This window comes from Muntiacus reevesi, chromosome 3, assembly GCF_963930625.1.
Source record: "Muntiacus reevesi chromosome 3, mMunRee1.1, whole genome shotgun sequence".
NCBI lineage: Eukaryota > Metazoa > Chordata > Mammalia > Artiodactyla > Cervidae > Muntiacus > Muntiacus reevesi.
In genome coordinates, this window is record NC_089251.1 from 8,786,684 (window position 1) to 8,806,995 (window position 20,312).

The following is a 20,312-nucleotide window of genomic DNA, read 5'->3' on the forward strand; positions in this document are numbered from 1 at the left end:
CAGACATTTCCCCAAAGAAGACATACAGATGGCTAGTAAACACATGAAAAGATGCTGAACATTACTCATTATTCAGTATAGTTCAGTTGCTCAGTTGTATCCCACTCTTCATGACCCCATGGACTGAGGCACACCAGGCTTCCCTGTCCATCACCAACACCCGGAGCTTGCTCAAACTCATGTCCATTGAGTCAGTGATTCCACAACCATCTCACCCTCTGTGGTCCCCTTCCCCACCTGCCTTCAATCTTTCCCAGCAATAGGGTCTTTTCTAGTGAGTCAGTTCTTTGCATCAGGTGGCCAAAGTATTGGAGCTTCAGCTTCAGCATCGGTTCTTTCAATGAATATTTAGGACTGATTTCCTAAAGATTGACTGGTTGGATTTCCTTGCAGTCCAAGGGACTCTCAAGAATCTTCTCCAACACCACAGTTCTAAAGAATAAATTCCTCGGCACTCAGCTTTCTTTATGGTCCAGCTCTCATGTCCATATGACTACTGGAAAAACCATAGCTTTGACTAGATGGGTCTTTGTCGGCAATTTGTCATGCATTATTAGAGAAATGCAAATCAAAAACCACAATGAGGCATCATCTCACACCAGTCAGAATGGCTGCCATCAAAAAGTCTATAAACAATAAATACTAGAGAAGGTATAGAGAAAAGGGAATGCAAACTGATACAACCACTATGGAGAACTATTGGGAGATGCCTTAAAAAACTGGAAATAGAACTGCCATATGACTCAGCATTCCACTGCTCGGCATACACACCAAGGAAACCAGAACTGAAAGAGACACGTGCAAACCAATGATCATTGCAGCAGTATTTACAATTAGGACATGGAAGCAACCTAGAATAGAACCAGACGTGGAACAATGGACTGGTTCCAAGCTGGGAAAGAAGCATGTCAAGGCTGCAAACTGTCACCCTGCTTATTTAACTTATATGCCGAGTACATCATGTGAAATGCTGGCCTTGATGAAGCTCAAGCTGGAATCAAGACTGCCAGGAGAAATAGCAATAACCTCAGATACACAGATGACACCACCCTTTGGCAGAAAGTGAAGAGGAACTAAAGAGCCTCTTGATGAAAGTGAAAGAGGAGAAGAGAGTGCAAAAGTTGGCTTAAAACTCAACATTCAGAAAACAAAGATCATGGCATCTGGTCCCATCGCTTCATGGAAAATAGATGGGAAATAATGGAAACAGTGACAGACTTTATTTTCTTGGGTTCTAAAATCACTGCAGATGGTGATGCAGCCATAAAGTTAGAAGATGCTTACTCCTTGGAAGAAAAGCTATAACAAACTTATACTGCATATTAAAAAGCAGAGACATTACTTTGTGGACCAAGGTCTGTCTAGTCAAAGCTATGGTTTTTCCAGTAGTCATGTATGGATGTGAGAGTTGGACTATAAAGAAAGATGAGGGCCAAAGAATTGATGCTTTTGAACTGTGGTGTTGGAGAAGACTCTTGAGAGTCCCTTGGACAGCAAGGAGATCAAATCAGTCAATACTAAAGGAAATCAGTCCTGAATATTCACAGGAAGGACTTCATTAGAAGGACTGATGCTGAAGCTCCAACACTTTGGCCACCTGATGTGAAGAACCAACTCATTGGAAAAGACCCTAATGCTGAGAAAGATTGAAGGCAGGAGGAAAGGGGGATGACAGAGAATGATATGATTGGATGGCATCACCGACTCAATGGACCCGAGTTTGAGCAAGCTCCGGGAGTTGATGATGGACAGGGAAGTCTGGTGTGCTGCAGTCCATGGGGTCATAAACAGTCAGACATGACTGAGCGACTGAACTGAACAACTACATCATACTGAAAAATGGAAGACCACTTTTCCTCTAAGACTAGAAACAAGCCAAGGATATCTGCTCTCACCACTTTTGCTCAACAGGGTACTAGAGATTATAGCCAGTTAATAAGACAAGAAAAAGAAACAAAAACATCTAGTTTAGAAAGAAAGAACTTAAACTGCTGTTATTTACAGAGATGGGCTTCCCAAGTGGTGCTAATGGTAAAGAACCTGTCTGCCACTGCAGAAGACCTAAGAGATGCAGGTTCAATCCCTCAGTCAGGAAGATCCCCTGGAGGAGGGCATGGCAACTGAATCCAGTATTCCTGCCTACAGTATCCCATGGACAGAGGAGTCTGGTGGGCTACAGTCCATAGGGTCACAAAGAGTCGGACACAACTGAAGTGACTTAGTACATTCACAGAGATATCATCATCTGTGTAGAAATCCTAAAGAATCTACAAAAAAAACTACTAGAATAAGTGAAAGTTAAGCAAAGTTGTGGGATACAGATCAATTTACAAAAATCAGTCATATCTCTATAAATTAGTAATGAACAATTGGAATTTAATTTAAATAAGATACCATTTACAATAGCACAGAAAACTAAATTTTAGGAATAAGTCTGACAAAAGATACATAAGACCTATACATTGAAAAGTATAGAACATTACTGAAATAAATTATAAAAGACCTAAGTACACAGAACTGCATACTATGTTCATGGTTCCAGTGACTCAGTACTGTTAAGATGTCAATTTTCCCCAAATTGATCTACAGATTCAATCCAGTCACAGTCATAGCCTGGGGGATTCTATAAAAGCTAACAAACTGATTTTAAATTTTCTATAGAAATGCAGAGGACAGTAGCCAAAACAATTTTGAAACAGAAGAACACATTTTAGGGACTTATATTACCTGATTTTAAGAAAACAGTGGAGGCGGGGAGTGGAGAGGAGGGAGAGACTACAAAGAGCATGAGGAAACTTTCTGGGTGGACAGTATGTTTATTATCTTTATCTGCTGATGATTTTGCATGTATATGCATACATCCAAACTCATCAAATCATTGACTTTATTTATGCATGGCTTATTATATGTCAGTTATGCCCCAATAAAGCTGAAAAAAATCTCACTCAGTCCTCATGTCCAATTTTTTGAGGCCATCATATCATCGGCTCCATCGTGCAGATGTGTAAACTGAACCTTAGAGTAATAAAGCGACTTAAGCGTGGTCACACGGATACCAACCTATCCCTCTCACTCCGGAGCCAAGGAAGAAAAGCTCTTCTCCCTGCTTCTCATTCATTGAACTATTGATAAGTAGTGATCCTATAACATGCCACTGTGGTTGGGTAAAGAGACACAGCAGTGACAAAAGGTCCTTCCTCAGAGAACTTGACACACTGCTGAGCCCAGGGCCCTTCTGAGCTGACTTCTCAGTCTGTCATTGCTTTGCTCCTTATTTCATATACTGACATCTCTCAAAAGAAGAGAAACACCTTGTTGAATTTCTGCCTCCCTCCCAGCTGCCCATGCAATCAACTTTAAGCATCACAACACTATGAGATGGGTATCACTGCCACTCTACAGGTAAGGAAACCGCCCGGGGAGGTGAAGGAACCTGCCGTGATCACACAGCTGGAGGGCCGCAGAGCCCGCTTCCGCATGCAGACCTTCCTGTCTCCCATCCCAGCAAGGCAGGTAGTTTGCTCCAGCAGCAAGAGTCCAAACGAACCCTGTTTTCCTCACAGACAAAAATCACAACCAGGCTCCAAGTCCCCGAGGACCAGAACAGCTGTTCACCAAGCATTCTGTTTTGTGCTATTAATTCATTTAAAAGGAAATTTGGTTTCTAACCAGCACACCCTTATGGCAGAAAGTGAAGAGGAACCAAAAAGCCTCTTCATGAAAGTAAAAGAGGAGAGTGAAAAAGTTGGCTTAAAGCTCAACATTCAGAAAACTAAGATCATGGCATCTGGCCCCATCACTTCATGGGAAATAGATGGGGAAACAGTGGAAACAGTGGCTGACTTTATTTTTGGGGGCTTCAAAATCACGGCAGATGGTGATTGCAGCCATGAAATTAAAAGATGCTTACTCCTTGGAAGGAAAATTATGACCAACCTAGATAGCATATTAAAAAGCAGAGACGTTACTTTGCCAACAAGGGTCCATTTAGTCAAGGCTATGGTTTTTCCAGTGGTCATGTATGGATGTGAGAGTTGGACTGTGAAGAAAGCTGAGCCCCAAAGAATTGATGCTTTTGAGCTGCGGTGTTGGAGAAGACTCTTGAGAGTCACTTGGACTGCAAGGAGATCCAACCAGTCCATCCTAAAGGAGATCGGTCCTGGGTGTTCATTGGAAGGACTGACGCTAAAGCTGAAACTCCAGTACTTTGGCCACCTCATGCGAAGAGTTGACTCATTGGCAAAGATCCTGATGCTGGGAAGGATTGGGGGCAGGAGAAGAAGGGGATGACAGGGGATGAGATGGCTGGATGGCATCACCGACTCGATGGACATGAGTTTGAGTAATCTCCGGGAGTTCGTGATGGACAGGGAGGCCTGGCGTGCTATGATTCATGGGGTCGCAAAGAGTCAGGCACAACTGAGCGACTGAACTGAACTGAACTGACTGAACTGAATCAGCATGAATGTCATACCCACACTCAAGTAGTTAGAGAAAAAAAAAAATGTCTAGAAATTGCAAACTGTTGGTTTTACTGGATCAAATGTGCTGCTGGACTGTGTCTGTAGCCAGATCGGACAGCCAGCTCTCCCCACTCTCCGGGCAGGTCTTTTTCTGGGGCTAAGAGAGGTTCTCCAACCTCTGTCTCCATCACGAAAGGAGCTGTGGGGGAAAGCCTGTTCCCACTCTGTTTCCACCATGACAAGAAATTCTTACAAAGGACAGAGCAATTACTAGGAAATGAGAAGCAAATAACAAATGCAAACTCGGAGCAGTAACAAATGAGAGAGACAGCTGCTTGGGCTTCCGGTGCTAAATAGCATCAGCACTGAAATGTGGAGCCGCCCTCCCCCATGCCTGCGCCACTGGAGGCACCTGGCCCACTGCCTACTACCCAATTCAGTTTTTTTAACCGAGAAGGGGCAGGACAGCATAGATGTCCTGTGCTATTTTTACTACCACATCCTAAATATATTCAATAAGTAACATCAGGCACTCTGCTGGGTCACAGGATATGGGGTGAATAATTCTGGCATGACCCCTGTATCCATGCAGTTTATAATCCAGGAGGGAGGCAGACTTGAAATACTAATTATTCAGGCTTTCCAAAGTCATGACGGTTCAGCACAGTGGTGAAAAGGCCTGTGAGGTGAGAGGGAGCAGGGGGAGCCTGCTGGAGCCCGAGCTCTAAGCTGCTCACCCCACCGCCTGAGGTGGGAGGAGGAGTCGCCTGTGATGGGGAAGAGAAGGGCACCCCAGGTGGAGGGCGCAGTCGGCAGGAAGGTTGCTGAGACGGCAAGGAAACCAGGCTGTGGGGCAGCACAGAGCGGTGGGCTTGCTGCTGGCCCATCATGCAGAGTCTGGCCGGGAAAGGGGGCGGGTCTGCATCCTCCCAGCAGTGGGGAGGCTCAGAGGGTTCTGGGAAGGACAGGGACACAGTGGGATTTTGGCTTTAGAAAGATGTCTCTGAATATAGAAAGGAGGCTGTGGTGGGGAGGTGGGAGGGAGCTGACCATGCGGAGATGTGATCGGAGGATGGGTAGCCGTGACTCAGTCTAGGCTGGGGCAGTGAAGGGAACGGTCTGAGAAAATGGCCCAGCATGTGACCTGAAAGAGGGGTTTTAATGATGTCAGCGAAACCGATCTCCTCTTTACAAATAACTGCCTTGCTGGCGGCGTTCTTCCCTTCTCTCAGGGCCAAGTGCTCTGATTCCAGGAGCAGCAAAGACACACAGGGCTTGTCCGCCATCCAACACTGACCTCTGCTTTCAGGAATGCCCGCTTCTTCAGAGCATGCGAACGGCATCCAGACAAAAGGCCAGAGGGTCAGGTTCCTGAACCCACAGGCAGTGTTTTCCTGAACTGCAACGTGTCATGTGGCCCCGAGGAAAGTGTGTGCTTCGGCGGGGAGTCTCGCAGGCCTACAGGCCCGCCCCTCAGCAGAGCAGCAGACAGGGGGACAAGCCAGGCCCGAGTGCTCAGCCCTGATTCGGAGAGGGTGAAACCAAGTCTCTCTAGGGTGGGCACCCCCAGGGACCAGAGCTCTATCTGGATACCGCCTCCGCTGTCCCCAAACACTTGTTAATGAGGCCCACCTCTTCCTCCTCCTCCCCCTCACCGGATCTGCCCTGCCCCAGGGGCGCAGGGAGGAAGAGAGCAAGGATCCAGGCTACATGCCCATCCGGAACACTCCCCCGCCTGCCTTCCACCTGGCCCGTGCCTCGAACCCAAGTGGCAGCTGCTGGTGACACTCTGGCCCCATCCCTCACAAGGCTCCCAGGCTATGCCTGCAGCTCTCCTCTGAGCCATTTCAGGAGGGGACCCCTCTGGCCCGCTGTCTCCCCTCCACATCCTGCCTGCCTCTCCCCAGGATGCTCTCGCCTTCAGCTGGGGCTCACAGTCTCCTCCTCCCGGTCTCCCACCATCATCACCAAGGACATCAGAACACTGGGTGGTACCCTTGCACTTCTGGGTGACACTGTACCTCAACCACCCCCCAAAAGACCTTCATCCCCCTCCACCTTGGCTACCCAAAGGCACAGCCAGCACCCCATCCAGCACAGCTGTCAGAGCAACCCCAGCTCTGACCCTGAACTCTGAAATCCTTCTCCCTCCGGACCTCCTGGCCTCTCTCACCCGGACAAGATGCTGCCCGCCCCCCTGCTCGGTGTCAGGACCCTGGGCTCCCTGGGCCTCCTCCTGCATCCAGGGCCACTTCCTCTGCCCTCTGCTCCCCAAACACAGAGCACACCCCTCTGTCACCTGTGTCTTCTTGCCTCAGCCCTCAGGGCAGCCCCCTATCCAGTCTGGGGCCCGGCCCCTCCCCACCATTGAGACCACCCTTGCCTCTCGCCAACTGCAGCACAGCCCCCAGACCAGTCTCCCTAACTGCAGTTGGCTCTGTCTCCCTGCTTAGAACAAAGTCCCTAGAATACAAATTTGCGCCCATCACTCCCTTCATGAAGCTCACCCGTGATCCCCAGGCTAGCCAGCTAAAGCTATGCCTCCTGCTCCTCTCCACCAGCCGCTCTCTGCTCGAGGCCCCGACATCCCAAATGCTTCTAGTCCACTGTCCGTTTCCATGTCTGCCCCTCACTCTCGCGGAAATGTGCCCACGGCCCCTCCACCTCTGTCTCTCCAGCACATGGCTCACCAACTCTTGAAGGAGTCAGTGAGTTAAGGTCGGACTGACAACTGAGAAATCTGGCAGTGAGGATGGAGCAACGTCGGCAGGGGCAGCGGGACTGGAAGAAACACAGGCGCGTGGAGAAGCTTCCCACCTCACTGAGTCTGGTACCCACTGCAGTTCGTTTCCATCACATTCGGGTCTCTGGACACCCATCCAAGTGCCTCTGTGACCCTGTGTTCCCCCGGCTGCCAGACGGGAAGAGAATGACACGCTGATCTCTGGGGAGCTCCCAGCACACCCACATCCCCCGCAAGGACGCCCCTTAGGAGTACAGGACCTAGAGAACAACTGCTCACCTTTTTTTCTCCCCAGACACTAGGTACCAAAAATAGTGTTAAACTTGGGGAAATATACCATCTGCCTTTGCGGTGAGTTATTCACGCTGCCTGAAATGTCGTTCCCAACCCCTATCCCGTTCCCTGAAACACCCATCAGACAGGATCCCTTTCTGCCTTCAGGTTCAGTGACAGTTGCTGTTCTTGTTACTGTTCAGTCACTCATTCGTGTCCAATTGTTTGAGACCCCATAGACTACAGCATGCCAGGCTTCCCTGTCCTTCACTATCTCCCGGAGTTTGCTCAAACTCATGTCCATTGAGTTGATGATGCCATCCAACCATCTCATCCTCTGCATTTCTCCCTTTTCCTTTTGCCCTCAATCTTTCCCAGCATCAGGGTTTTTTCCAGTGAGTCTCAGGTGGCCAAAGTATTGGACCTTCAGCTTCAGCATCAGTCCTTCCAATGAATATTCAGGACTGACTTCCTTTAGGATTGACTGATTTGATCTCCTTGCAGTCCAAGGGACTCTCAAGTGTCTTCTCCAACACCACATTTCAAAAGCATCAGTTATTCGGTGCTCAGCCTTCTCTATGGTCCAACTCTCACATCTGTACGTGACTAATGGAAAAACCATGACTTTGACTATATGAACCTTTGTTGGCAAAGTGATGTCTCTGCTTTTTAATACGCTGTCTAAGTTTATCACAGCTTTCTTTACAAGAAGTCAGTGTCCCAACCCAACAGCAAAGCAAGCCTTTCTCTGGCCCCAGGACACCGGAGGATGTGTCTCCATCCAGACCTCAGCCTCCTCACCATTTGGGAAGCTTGGGTATGAACTCAGGTCTGAAGGATTCCAAACACAGTGCTCTGCCTTGCTCTGCTACTCAGACCATCACCTCCTCCGGGCCACTGGCTCCCACCCGGGCATCCCTGAATGTTCTTTTGAGCATGAGCTCACATCCAAAATGCACAGAACCTATTCAGACCAAGCGCTGGTGAGGAATTACAGCCTCGAGTGGCTGGGAACTTCCCACATGCAGGCACTGCACCGAGTTCTTTCACGTGAGGTGAACACTATGGTTTCCCTCACTTTACAGACGAGAAAACCCAAGCATAAAAAGGATGAATAATTTGTTCACACTCCAAGCTAGGAAGGGTGAAGCCGGGACTGCACCCCAGCCTTGCCAGGCCACGCCCGTGCTATCTGGCACCCCAAGCAGGACCAGCGGGCCCAGAAGCTGGACTCGGGCAGGACCTGGGCTGAGTCGAGCACAGAGCAGAGCATGCGGTTCTCCCGCTGATGCTTCATGTTAAAACTAACGACAGACAGTTCTGACCTCCAAACTGGTCTCTGAGAAACTGGTGGACCTTCAATTCCACAGGCTGGGAGGTGAGCATAACGACAGGCAGATTCTGTAGGGAAGGCTGGTGGAGACAAAAATGCCACCCTGCAAATGTACCCTCTCCCAAGGCAGCTGTCACCAGGACCCCCGCCAGGAAGAGCCCCTTCACCATGCAGCCCTTTCCCTAGGCAGCAGCAGCCAGGAACCCACCCATCCCTGCAACACAACCCACCATGGCATGGAGGGGTTCTGGGCCACAGCTAGCCAGGTAAACGTGGCTGAGAGCCATCATGCTGCAAAGCTGTATCTGCATTAATCCGCCAGGTTTTGATAAAATTGGTCACTTGCCGGAGTCACCAGGGAATAGTTATGACTCCATATTTGCTAAACTCCATTTTCCTTGCTCTCTGCCAATCCTTAACTCACTGTCTGCCTGGCCTCCTCTGAGCCCTGGGCCGATGCCCTTGCGGCCCCGCTGGCAGAAATGAGCAAAGCCGCGGTTCCACCCTCAGTTATCAACAGCATTTGGAAATGTGAGTCTTCAAAGACTGTGCTCACCAGGCAAAGCCCTGGCTTTGGGGGAAGTGGTTACACCACAGAACAGCACCATGGTAATCCCCTCCCCTCCCCGGTACGCCCTCCTCGGCAACGTGCCTGCAGTCGGCCAGATACTGTTCCGCCAAGGTGCCTCTCTCCTTCATTCATTCATGCACATATTTATTGTGTAGATACTATGTTCCAGGCGTGGGGATTACATCAGGGTCTCTCAGGATGCAACCCTCCAGAACCAAGGGAAACTCTTTCTCTGCCCTGGTGTGTTCAAAGACCTTTGCAGGCAGGCCAAGGAAGGAGACCCACCCGGGCGTGTAAGTAGTAGGAGGGAGAGAAGATAAGAAGAAAAGGAACTAAAGACAAATAGAACCGTAATTAAATGCTCAACTGTAGCAGTCTGCTAAATAATAACAGTAATACTGGTATTATTATTATTTTAAAACCATCATATATGTGTGTGTGTGAGACAGAGAGATGAGATAATACAAAAAAAATAATTGTTTAATGTTTTTAGGAACCAAAATTAGCAGGGTAAAAGAAAACATACAAAAAAGTCAAAGGAATTAAGTTAACAATCCCAGAAGGCCAGATTTGAACTGGAAAGACCAACACTGTACTGGTTGTGCTTCCACCCGATAAAGTGGCGTAAGGAACGATCCTGAAATCTCAGAGGCTCACGGTGACAAGCAGGTCATTAGAGTGACCGCAGTTCAGCTGATCTCTGCTGGAACCACCGGGCTGCACCAAGTCACGCTGGAATTCAGGCTTTGGGTCGGGGCCGTGTCACCTTCAACGTCTTCATTTAGGGACTCAGACTAAAACCACAAGGGCAACGGGTCCCTCAGAGAGGATGGACTGGTGAAGCTTCCTGACTTTCAGTGGCTCAGCTCACCACTCGCATCCCATCACTTGTGCCCAAGTCACTGGGGTGGCCCAAAGTCTAGGGGTGGGAAAATATATACCACCGGCACAGAAGCCATGATAAGGATGAGGAGGGAATAACATCGTCCATCCAATCATCCAGTCAGGAACTCATAACTTTTAGTTTTAAAAAATAAATATCTCCTAGCCCTATCCACCAAAAAGGCCTAAAAGCATCGGCAATCCAATAGCAATGAAAATCCTCTCCCCCAGGTTGTGGTTTCTAAACACTGCTCTCCACTAAAAGAAACCAGGACCCCTGAGGGACTGCCTGACTCCAGGTCTTCAGCAGGAAACTAGTTTATCTTGTATCAAAGAGCAAGGAATTTCTCAAAAAATAATGGATCATGTTAAAAGGATATAGGAGATGACATGAAAGGGCTCCCATTGGTTAAAGACAGGATAATTTACACATTACACTTTATACAGTATACTTTGGCCACCTGATGTGAAGAGCTGACTCACTGGAAAAGACCCTGACGCTGGGAAAGACTGAAGGCAAAAGGAGAAAGGAGCTGGTTAGAGAGCATCACCGACTCAATGGACATGAATGTGAGCAAACTCTGGGAGGTTGTGGAGAACAGGGGAGCCTGGTGAGCGGCAGTTCATAGGGTCACAGAGAGTCGGACACAACTTAGTGATGGAATAACAATTTATGCATCAAAAAGAACAGTGACTACAACCAACTGAAAGGAATTCCCAGCTCCACTCGAAGCCTATGGAACCAGAATCTCCAGGCACAAAGCCTGGGCATCTGGATTTTTTTTTTTTTTTTTAAAGGAGCTCTCAACTGATTCTGAAGCACAGCCAGGATTGCAAGGCACAGGTTTTCTGATCTTCTGCGCATCTAGATCACTCAGGGTGCCCATCTCACTACCAGGTGCCAGCCTCTGCTTCCTGCAAAGTCCTGTCTACATCAAACTGACACGTGTCCCTTATTCATATGCTTCCGACTCTGGGGTGGTCCAGCCGTAACGTGGCAGACATCATCAAGGGGAAAGGTTCCAGTTTTCAGTCTGCTGACAACAATAACAAGAGCAGAGAAGCTGGGACAGCTCCCAGGGTGCCTCCTTTTAACCACGGTTTTGACAATGACATTGAGGAACAAACTCTTCTATTTTTAGCTAACATATCACAGATCTAAAATGGAGAAGTTTGGAGTTTCTCCAGATACCTCACGGCAGATCATTCTTAATCCTCACTCGGCAGCAGAATCAACTGGTAAGCTTCTACAAAACAGGGCTGACCATGTTCTGGACTCTAAACCAGATCAGATTCCACGATCTAGGGTGGAGTCGGGGCACCCAGTGTTTCCAAGGCTGCCCAGGTGACTCTGATGCACGGCCGTGCTTGAGAACCACAGCTCCATGTGCGTCTTGAAAGCAAAACACGAGATGTGTCCTGGATGAGGCGCCTTCTCAACTGCAGCGCCCTGGGGAAAGTGTCCGTCTGCTCCTCCCATGCCTCTGGAGAGCACCCCCCGACCCCACAATCAGCCCGAGCAGCCATGCCTGTGTCCCCGGGCTCACCACAGACTGGGCGGCCCTCCTCGATGCTCAGGGCAGAGAATAAAGCTCTGAATGTCTACACAGCTCCAGGTCAAGCAGAAGCAGAGAACGTGAGCAGAGAGCTAATAATTCAGCAGAGGCAACTGTCACACAACTGCTCCCCCAACAGGCTCCAGGGTGCAGTTGTGCGCTGAGTGGGTGTTGGTTTTTGTTTTAATTAGAAAGAATGTGTAATCCCCACATTAGAAGAAAATAGAGAAAGACTTAAGTCAGCCAGTTCAAAAAAGCAAACATAGTTCTGCACCCCCCACCAAACTTAATGAATAAAACACACACACACACACACAAATACAAATCACTGCCACGTCCTCACACAAGTGCCGAGCACGGCTAGCAATACGACTTTCCCCTTGATTTATAGTGGGTTAGATGCCAGCTCTAGGAAGGCCTGGATCCTTTGTCTGGCTTTGTATTAAAATACGCTGTTTTTCTCAAAGTCTTAACAAGTACCACACTGTCAGAAGAAGGGCATCATGTTAAAAGTGTTTTGGGGACTACCCAGGTGGCCCAGTGGATAAGACTTCACCTTCCAATGCAGGGGATGCAGGTTCGATACCTAGTCGGGGAACCAAGACCCCCATATGCCACGAGGCAACTAAGCCCAACCGCCACAACTACTGAGCCTGCACACCGCAACTAGAGACGCCCGTGCGCCACAGCGAAGAGCCCCTGTGCGGCAGCAAAGACCTGACCTGGCCAAAAACAAGTAAGTAAATAAATAAATACTTAAAACGAGTGTTCTGGAATTCATACCATGGTTTTGACCTGTCCCCCCACCCATACCCCTCTTCTCTGAAATCTGCACCCCACTCACAAAGCTGGGTCCGCTCAGCTGTGCGTGCTCGTCCTGGCCACAAACTCCTGAGCTGAGTCACTGAACCAGCTCTGGACATAGGACTCAGCGGGGCTGGACCGAGACTGGCTGGTCACGATCTAGAAGGTGGCTCCCACAGACATCGCGCAAATGTGGGCCCTTCGGGGAGGCCAGGTTGGACTGCAGGGGCAGAACAGGGCAGGAGAGAGGGGAGAGGGGAAGAAGGCAGAGGCGAGGCAGAGAGCAAGGACAGCGCTTGCTTCCTGCTCAGCTATGTAGGCTGCCCGAACTCCAGGCCCGCAGGTGCAGAAAGTGCCCCCTTTACGCTCGTAAATTCTTCCTCTGCCTATTCAGCTACTTGAAATGAATTTCTATCACTTGATAACAAAACCAGAAGCGGGACTAAAATAACTGTAAAGCCACGTTACCAACTGCTAGTCATTTCCAGGAATTTCTCTAAAGACCAAAATCAACTTTTTTTCTCTTCATTGAATGTGCTGTTTCTAAAAATATATGTATGCTTTTAACGTAAATATGTATACATTTTTGCTGCAGCAACTAGCTTCAAAATCAGAAACAAGGCAACCACCAGAATTTGGGATCAACAGAAAGAAAGCTCTCCTGGAAATGTTCCCTCCCATCACTGTCTCCAACAGTGAGCATCTCCAGCAGGGGTGGTCCTGGGGAAGGCCAGGCCTCAGATTCAGGTGTGGAGGCCAGCCGTGGGCACTGACCGCCCCCAGCCCTGCCAGAGAAGGCCAAATGTGGTGCCATCCTCTGGAAAAATCCAAACAGCAGGCTCAGAGGATGAGCCCCTTCAAAAGTGGAATTCCTGGATGCTCTCTTTGATGGGGGCTAAAATCGATAATATGGGTTTATAGAGACTTCAAGAGAGAAACCGGGAAACTTAGTTCCTCTAATGAGACAAAACCCTCCCTCCCCGCCCGAGCGTTGCTAGTACAGAATAAAGGGCAAGGTACAGACCTCCGGCTGGATGGCTTTAAACACGGGTATGTCCATTAGTGTGATCTGGCTCTGCAACAAGAGAGAACTGGGGTTAGAAAACACTAGAAACCAAAAACAGCTGCCATGTGACTTTGAAACTCTACAGATTAATAACACATTCTGAGAAGTCACACTTTCCCCTTGAAATAAAAATCAAGATGGAGTAAAAAAATTGGGTAAACTTCGAAAACGCCTCTCCCATCCCTTCCTTCTTTATAAATCTTGATCCACACCCTTCCATCTTGAATGTGAGATGGACACCCAATTTAGGGATTGATAATAGCTTGGAGGGTACATTTTTTAGTTTGGATATTTTCATTCTATTTGAGCTTTTGTTTCAAGTCTAAGTTACTTATACAACTTAAAAAAAGTTGCAGACACAATATTATAAGTTAGAATGTTAAACAGAGACACTCTCTATTACTCTAAAGTGATTTTTTTTTTAAATTGTGGCTTATAGAAAGTGTACATTTCTTCTGAAGCCTAAGCCACCTCTAAATTATATGGTGGAGTCCTTTTGAGGTGCCCCCACAGACCAGTGTTGGACCATGAACTGTTTATTCCACCAGCCCACAATGAGAGAACTACAGAATGTGAGAGCAAGCATTTGGAAGCTTTTATAGCGATCCCCATGACATTCTTATTATATATTTTTTAAAGCGTTAGTCCTTTGCTGTTCCCTGTTCAGTCGCTAAGTCATGTCCAATTCTGCGACCCCATGGATTGCAGCACGCCAAGCTTCCCTGTCCTTCACTGTCTCCCAGAGTTTGCTCAAACCCATGTGCATCGATTCAGTGATTTCATCCAACTATCTCATCCTCTGTCATCCCCTTCTCCTCCTGCCCTCAGTCTTTCCCAGCATCAGGATCTTTTCCAATGACTTGGCTCTTCGCATGAGATGATCAAAGTATTGGAGCTTCAGCTTCAGCATCAGTTCTTCCAGTGAATATTCAGAGTTGATTTCCTTTAGGATTGACTAGTCTGACTCCTTGTTGTCCAAAGGACTCTCAAGAGTCTTCTCCAGCACCATAGTTCGAAAGCATCAATTTTTCAGTACTCAGCCTTCTTTGTGGTCCAACTCTCACGTCCCTTCATGACTACTGACTGGAAAGGAAAAAACACTGGTCTTTTATCAAACATAGCTTAAGAAGTACTAATTTTGTCCACACAGAAAACACACATCTAGTTAAAAGGCTGTTCCTATTGCTATAAGCTCATCAGGTGACAGTAAGAGAAGGCGTCGTTGCTGACAGATTTGCAGGCCAAGGCATGGCCTGGACTGACTTCACATGGCCTGTACCTCTGTCCAGATGCCATGTGGGAAGCCAGGACACAGTCAACAGATGCTTCTGTGACAGGCCAGGGCAGGAAGAGCTAAGAGCTTCTGGATGCCCATGAATGAGAGAAGACACTTGTCCACTGTCCACAGGGCATCTGGGAGGACACGATGCAGTGAACAGATGTGGGCTCTGGAATCCACAGGGCTTGGCGTGTGTCTAGACACCATCACTTAACAGCTATATTCTCTCTGACACATGACTTTTAACTTCTCCCAGTTTCAGTTGACACATCTAGAATATGGTGACAATCATTCCTGTCTCATAGGATCACTGTGAGAATTCAAGACAAGACGGGCAGAAGGCCTGGCATCTAATATGTACTCTATATACATACAAATGTGTACATATATGACTGTGTTTGTGTGCACACAGGTGCCAGGCATTCTGTACCTCTTGTCTTGCATATTCACAAAGATTATACCTATGCTTATATATCTATGCTTATATGTTTATGTATCATAATATTTTGGCAAAAGGGGAGTCATATAGATGGGTTCATGTTCTGGCATATGGTTCAATACACTAGATAGGAAATAAGGGACTATTAACATGTTTGAACATACATGTTTCAAAGCTGCTCTAAAATACACTTAAAGAAGGCTGTTACATTGTCAGCAAATAGTGTCATGAGAAAAAAGCCTCATATCAAGAATTCCTTTTTTTTTTGAAAGTCACTCAGTTGTGTCCGACTCTTTGCAACCCCATGGACTATACGATCCATGGAATTCTCTAAGCCAGAATACTGGAGTGGGTAGCCTTTCCCTTCTCCAGGGGATCTTCCCAACCCAGGGATTGAACCCAGGTCTCCCACATTACAGGCAGATTCTTTACCAGCTGAGCAACAAGGGAAGCCCAAGAATTGTGAAGTGGATAGCCTATTCCTTCTCCAGTGGATCTTCCCAACCCAGGATTCGAATCAGGTCTCCTGCATTGCAGACGGATTCTTTACCAGATGAACTATCAGGGAAGCCCTGATGTCAAGAATACATTGGAGAAAAATAGCAACACACGTGGTATGTCAACTGTAACCACAATCCAGGGCTTGGGTAGAATTCTGGTCACCTCTTGGCACAACTGAAAGGTGACCCAAGGTCAGTGGATTTCTGGGAAGCACAGGATGCATCCCAAAGCATACCATCCCCAGCACTGAGCAGGAGATGAAAATAAACAGGTGGTTTTGTCCCTCCAAGGGGCTAGGGCTTGTCACAGGCACTGAAGTGAAACCTTGCCGCTACTGGAAGCTCAGTAGCGACACGGATGGCACTGCGGAGTCGGAGGAGTTCCCCTCTGGGTCCATCCACCCAGAGCAAGCCGGCCCTGGACGTCAGCACAAAGTGAGTGACTACTGCTCACTGAAGCCTGCGGGACTGTGTGTCTGGCCCAGAGATACAGGGCCCAGAGCTACATCCCAGGTGCAAACAGACTGGCATTTCTCCTGCCAGACTCAAAATTGTTGGCCAAGTGCTCCTCACACGTGAATTAATTCTGCCATCCTGGGGAGCAGAAAGGCCTCGGGAAAACAGAAGATTTGAGCTGAGAGCTTGGAGGGCCTTGGAAATCTCTCCCGCAATTCAAGTTTACTCCCAATCCAGAAGAAATGGCAGGATGTTTGCAGTGCCATTTAGGAAAAGAACCAAAAGTCTGCTAATGTGAAAATGAGAAAACTTCCTTTCCATCCTGCCATCAGTTCTAGGGTTCACTACATGAATTTCCAAATCATGTATTAAAATAGTGACTTTGCATTTCATAGTTTTTCAGATGGTTCAAGTTTCAAATATTATGATCCCTGGTCAGACCATCAGTCAAAAATGTGTTCGGGTATTTTATTCAAGATAAACCAGAGAAACCAGAACAGAGGTCACCAGGCTGAAAATAGACTGGTTGGTCCCAAACACACCACCAGAAGCTATTTAGAAGAAGCTCTCCCATTTCTATCTTCTAGTTCTGGCCCAAAAAGATGCAGTGTCCAGAGCAAGAATACATCGATAGATAGGTAAAATCACTGGGGTATAAATTACATGTCATTTTACTACAAAGCCGAACACACGTAGCTAGGTTGAGTAAGGTTTTGAGTAATCCTCCCTGTGAAGCTGGAGCACTGCAAGGCAGGCAGTTTTACCAAAAGGGAAGGCGAGTATAGGAGTGGGGACCTGCAGGGTGAGATCAGGTCCTGTCCCTTTTCACAGCCAGTTCCCAGGCTCCTAGGACTGTGGCACAGCCTCGACAGGAACAGAAGACAACAAGGCCCTCTGGTTCCTGCCATCATGGGAGCACGTGCCTGTGATGAGGACAAGTGTCACCGTCTCACAGGTCTCATGACAAATCTCTTAATGGCCTCTCCTTGTTTTTGAAAATAAAGCCTTCATACAGGATGTCCACTTCATACAGCGCCAAAGAATTGATGCTTTTGAACTGCTGTGTTGGAGAAGACTCTTGAGAGTCCCTTGGACTGCAAGGAGATCCAACCAGTCCATCCTAAAGGAGATCAGTCCTGGGTGTTCATTGGAAGGACTGATGCTAAGCTGAAACTCCAATCCTTTGGCCACCTGATGCAAAGAGCTGCCTCATTTGAAAAGACCCTGATGCTGGGAAAGATTGAAGGCGAGAGGAACAGGGGATCACAGAGGATGAGATGGTTGAATGGCATCACTGACTCAATGGACATGAGTTTGAGTAAACTCCAGGAGTTGGTGATGAACAGGGAGGCCTGGTGTACTGCAGTCCATGGGGTCGCAAAGAGTTGGACACAACTGAGCGACTGAACTGAACTGAACAGGATGTCCAGAGTACTGGAGCTCCAAAACTCTGGTCACCTGATGTGAAGAGCCAGCTCGCTGGAGAAGACCCCGATGCTGGGAAACACTGAAGGCAAAAGGAGAAGGAACGACTTCACTTTCGCTTTTTACTTCCATGCATTGGAGAAGGAAATGGCAACCCACTCCAGTGTTCTTGCCTGGAGAATCCCAGGGATGGGGGAGCCTGGTGGGCTGCCGTCTACGGGGTTGCACAGAGTCGGACACGACTGAAGCGACTTAGCAGCAGCAGCAACAGGGCAGCAGAGGATGAGAAGGTTAGATAGCATCACTGACACAAATGTGAACAAAACTCAAGGAGACGGTGAAGGACAGGGAAGCCTGGCGTGCTGCGGTTCATGGGGTCGTAAAGAGTCAGACACGACTGAGACGCTGAACAACAGCAACGGATGTGCAGTTAAACTGGTCACCTGGCAGCAGCTTCCTTCACCCTAAGCCCTGCTCCCATCTCCTTCCTCCTGGTCCAGGGTCCCTAGAAATTCAGGCTTTTTAAAGAAACAGCCAATCTCCACTTATTACAGGACAATTCTCTGGAGGAGTGAAGAGACCAGCAGAGTACATCACAATACGGCCCTAAAGAAAGAAAGCAAGATGGTTTTCTGTGGAAAAGTGACAGCAAATCAGCCAAAAAGAAAACAAACTGGTTTCTACATATGCTGGATGTATGTCTTCCCTCTAATGGTGGCTGACTAAATCCCCTCTTCCCAGCCACAAAGCTTAGTACAAGGAAGGCTCCCTGCTCCACCCTCACTGAGTCCAAATAAACAAAAACGCTGTTGACAAAAACAGTGGGCCGGCTTATAATAAAAAATGTCTATAAATTTGCATTGAGATCAGTCTGAATGAGCCCTAGGATGGCTCAGGGAACAAAAAGCAATCGGCTCCAAAGATGCATTCCCGCCTCTCCTCCTAGAGCCGCTGTGTCTGACAATTTTAGAATCTTGTGTCAAGGAAATGCAAATTAAAGAGGAAGACAACATTTGTGGTCCAATAGCACCATCACAACTAATGGGGCTACGAGTTGCTCTGTTCTTTTTGCAAAGTAATCTGATAGTAACCCATTTAGAAACATTAATATTTAATTTCATTTTTAATGTCAAACTTAGAAAAAATCTACAAGAATAAAATGATAAACTCTATAATCTTTCACCTAGCTTCACTACTGATATTTATTAACATCTGGCCTCATTTACTTTATTTTTATGTACATAATTATATAAGTATATAATTTTTTTTCCTGAACCATTTGAGAGTAAAATGCAGATATTATGATTCTTCACCTTTTAATCCTTCAGCAGTTGATTTCCCAAGAACAAGATGACCCTCTTACATAATGATAAGATTATTACACTTAAGAAATGTATTGTTACATCAGTATTTTCTAATATACAGTCCACATTCAGAATTTTCAAATTATCCCAATACTGTTTTTTATAGCAATTTTTTCTTCATCCAGGATCAAGCATTATGTTTAGATATTATCTCCTACAAGGTGAAATGAGCATACTGTTGACTCAGCAATCCCAACACCTACAGAAAGAAAAGCACTGGTTTATAAGAAGACATATGGAGAAAGATCTACATACAGATCTAGATTCAGAGATGAATATAGATGTTTACTGAACAATTATTTGTAGCAGCAAAAATATGCAAGTAATCTAAAAGACCATCAAAAAAGGAACTTTTTGGAAAAAAAATTATGGTACATCCAGACTCTGAGATAATATGTAGCCTTAAGAACAGGGAATTAAATTTATACATACAGATCTGGATAACTGTCCACGACCTATTGATAATAAAGACAAGTTCCAGCACTGCTTTTTGTTCAGCTTTCAGCCACTGGGGAGAAAGCCTGAGATCTAGCTACAGAGCACCCCCACTAGAACAATAACAACCTCCGAAAGGAGTTTAACCCTTTTTACTGTAAAATGACACATTAACAGAAAACCACGCTAAACAAATGCATGGTTTGATGACTTATTGTAAGGCGAACACTTGAAAACCACCACCCACATCAAGAAACAGCCACTCCAATAGGATACATGGGCCCAAACATGTGTTATACACACACAACAGAGTATTATTTGACCTAAAAGAGAAAGGAAACTCTGATACATGGAACTGCATAGATGAAATTCGAAGACATTATGCTAAGTGAAATAAGCCAGTTGCAAAAAGACACTGTATGATTCCACTTATTGAGAACCCTGCAGTAGTCACATTCATAGACACACAAAAAAGTGGTGGAGGTTGGGGGGATGAAGAGTTGTTTAAGGGGTACAGAGCTTGGGGTCATCAAGATGAAAACACTCTGAAGATGGGCTGCATAGTAACGTGGATATACTTAACACAAATGAACTGTACACTTAAGATGGTTAAGATGGTCATGTTTGTGTTACATATAGTTCTCCACGATTAAGGAAGAAAAGAGGTGTCAGCCCAGAGTCCCTCCATATGCCCTGTCCCAATTACAAGTCCCTCCCTCCTGT

General features: G+C 47.0%; 1 protein-coding gene across 7 annotated transcripts in view; it reads right to left on the reverse strand.

The window, feature by feature from the left end:
* Positions 1-20,312, reverse strand: part of RALGPS1 (Ral GEF with PH domain and SH3 binding motif 1) — a 299,089-nt gene that overhangs the window by 233,146 nt on the left and 45,631 nt on the right. For all 7 annotated transcript variants that reach the window (XM_065928425.1, XM_065928423.1, XM_065928426.1 and 4 more), the window contains one exon: positions 13,650-13,700. In XM_065928425.1, coding sequence (XP_065784497.1) covers positions 13,650-13,700 — 51 coding nt within the window. The remainder of the gene's footprint in view (positions 1-13,649; positions 13,701-20,312) is intronic.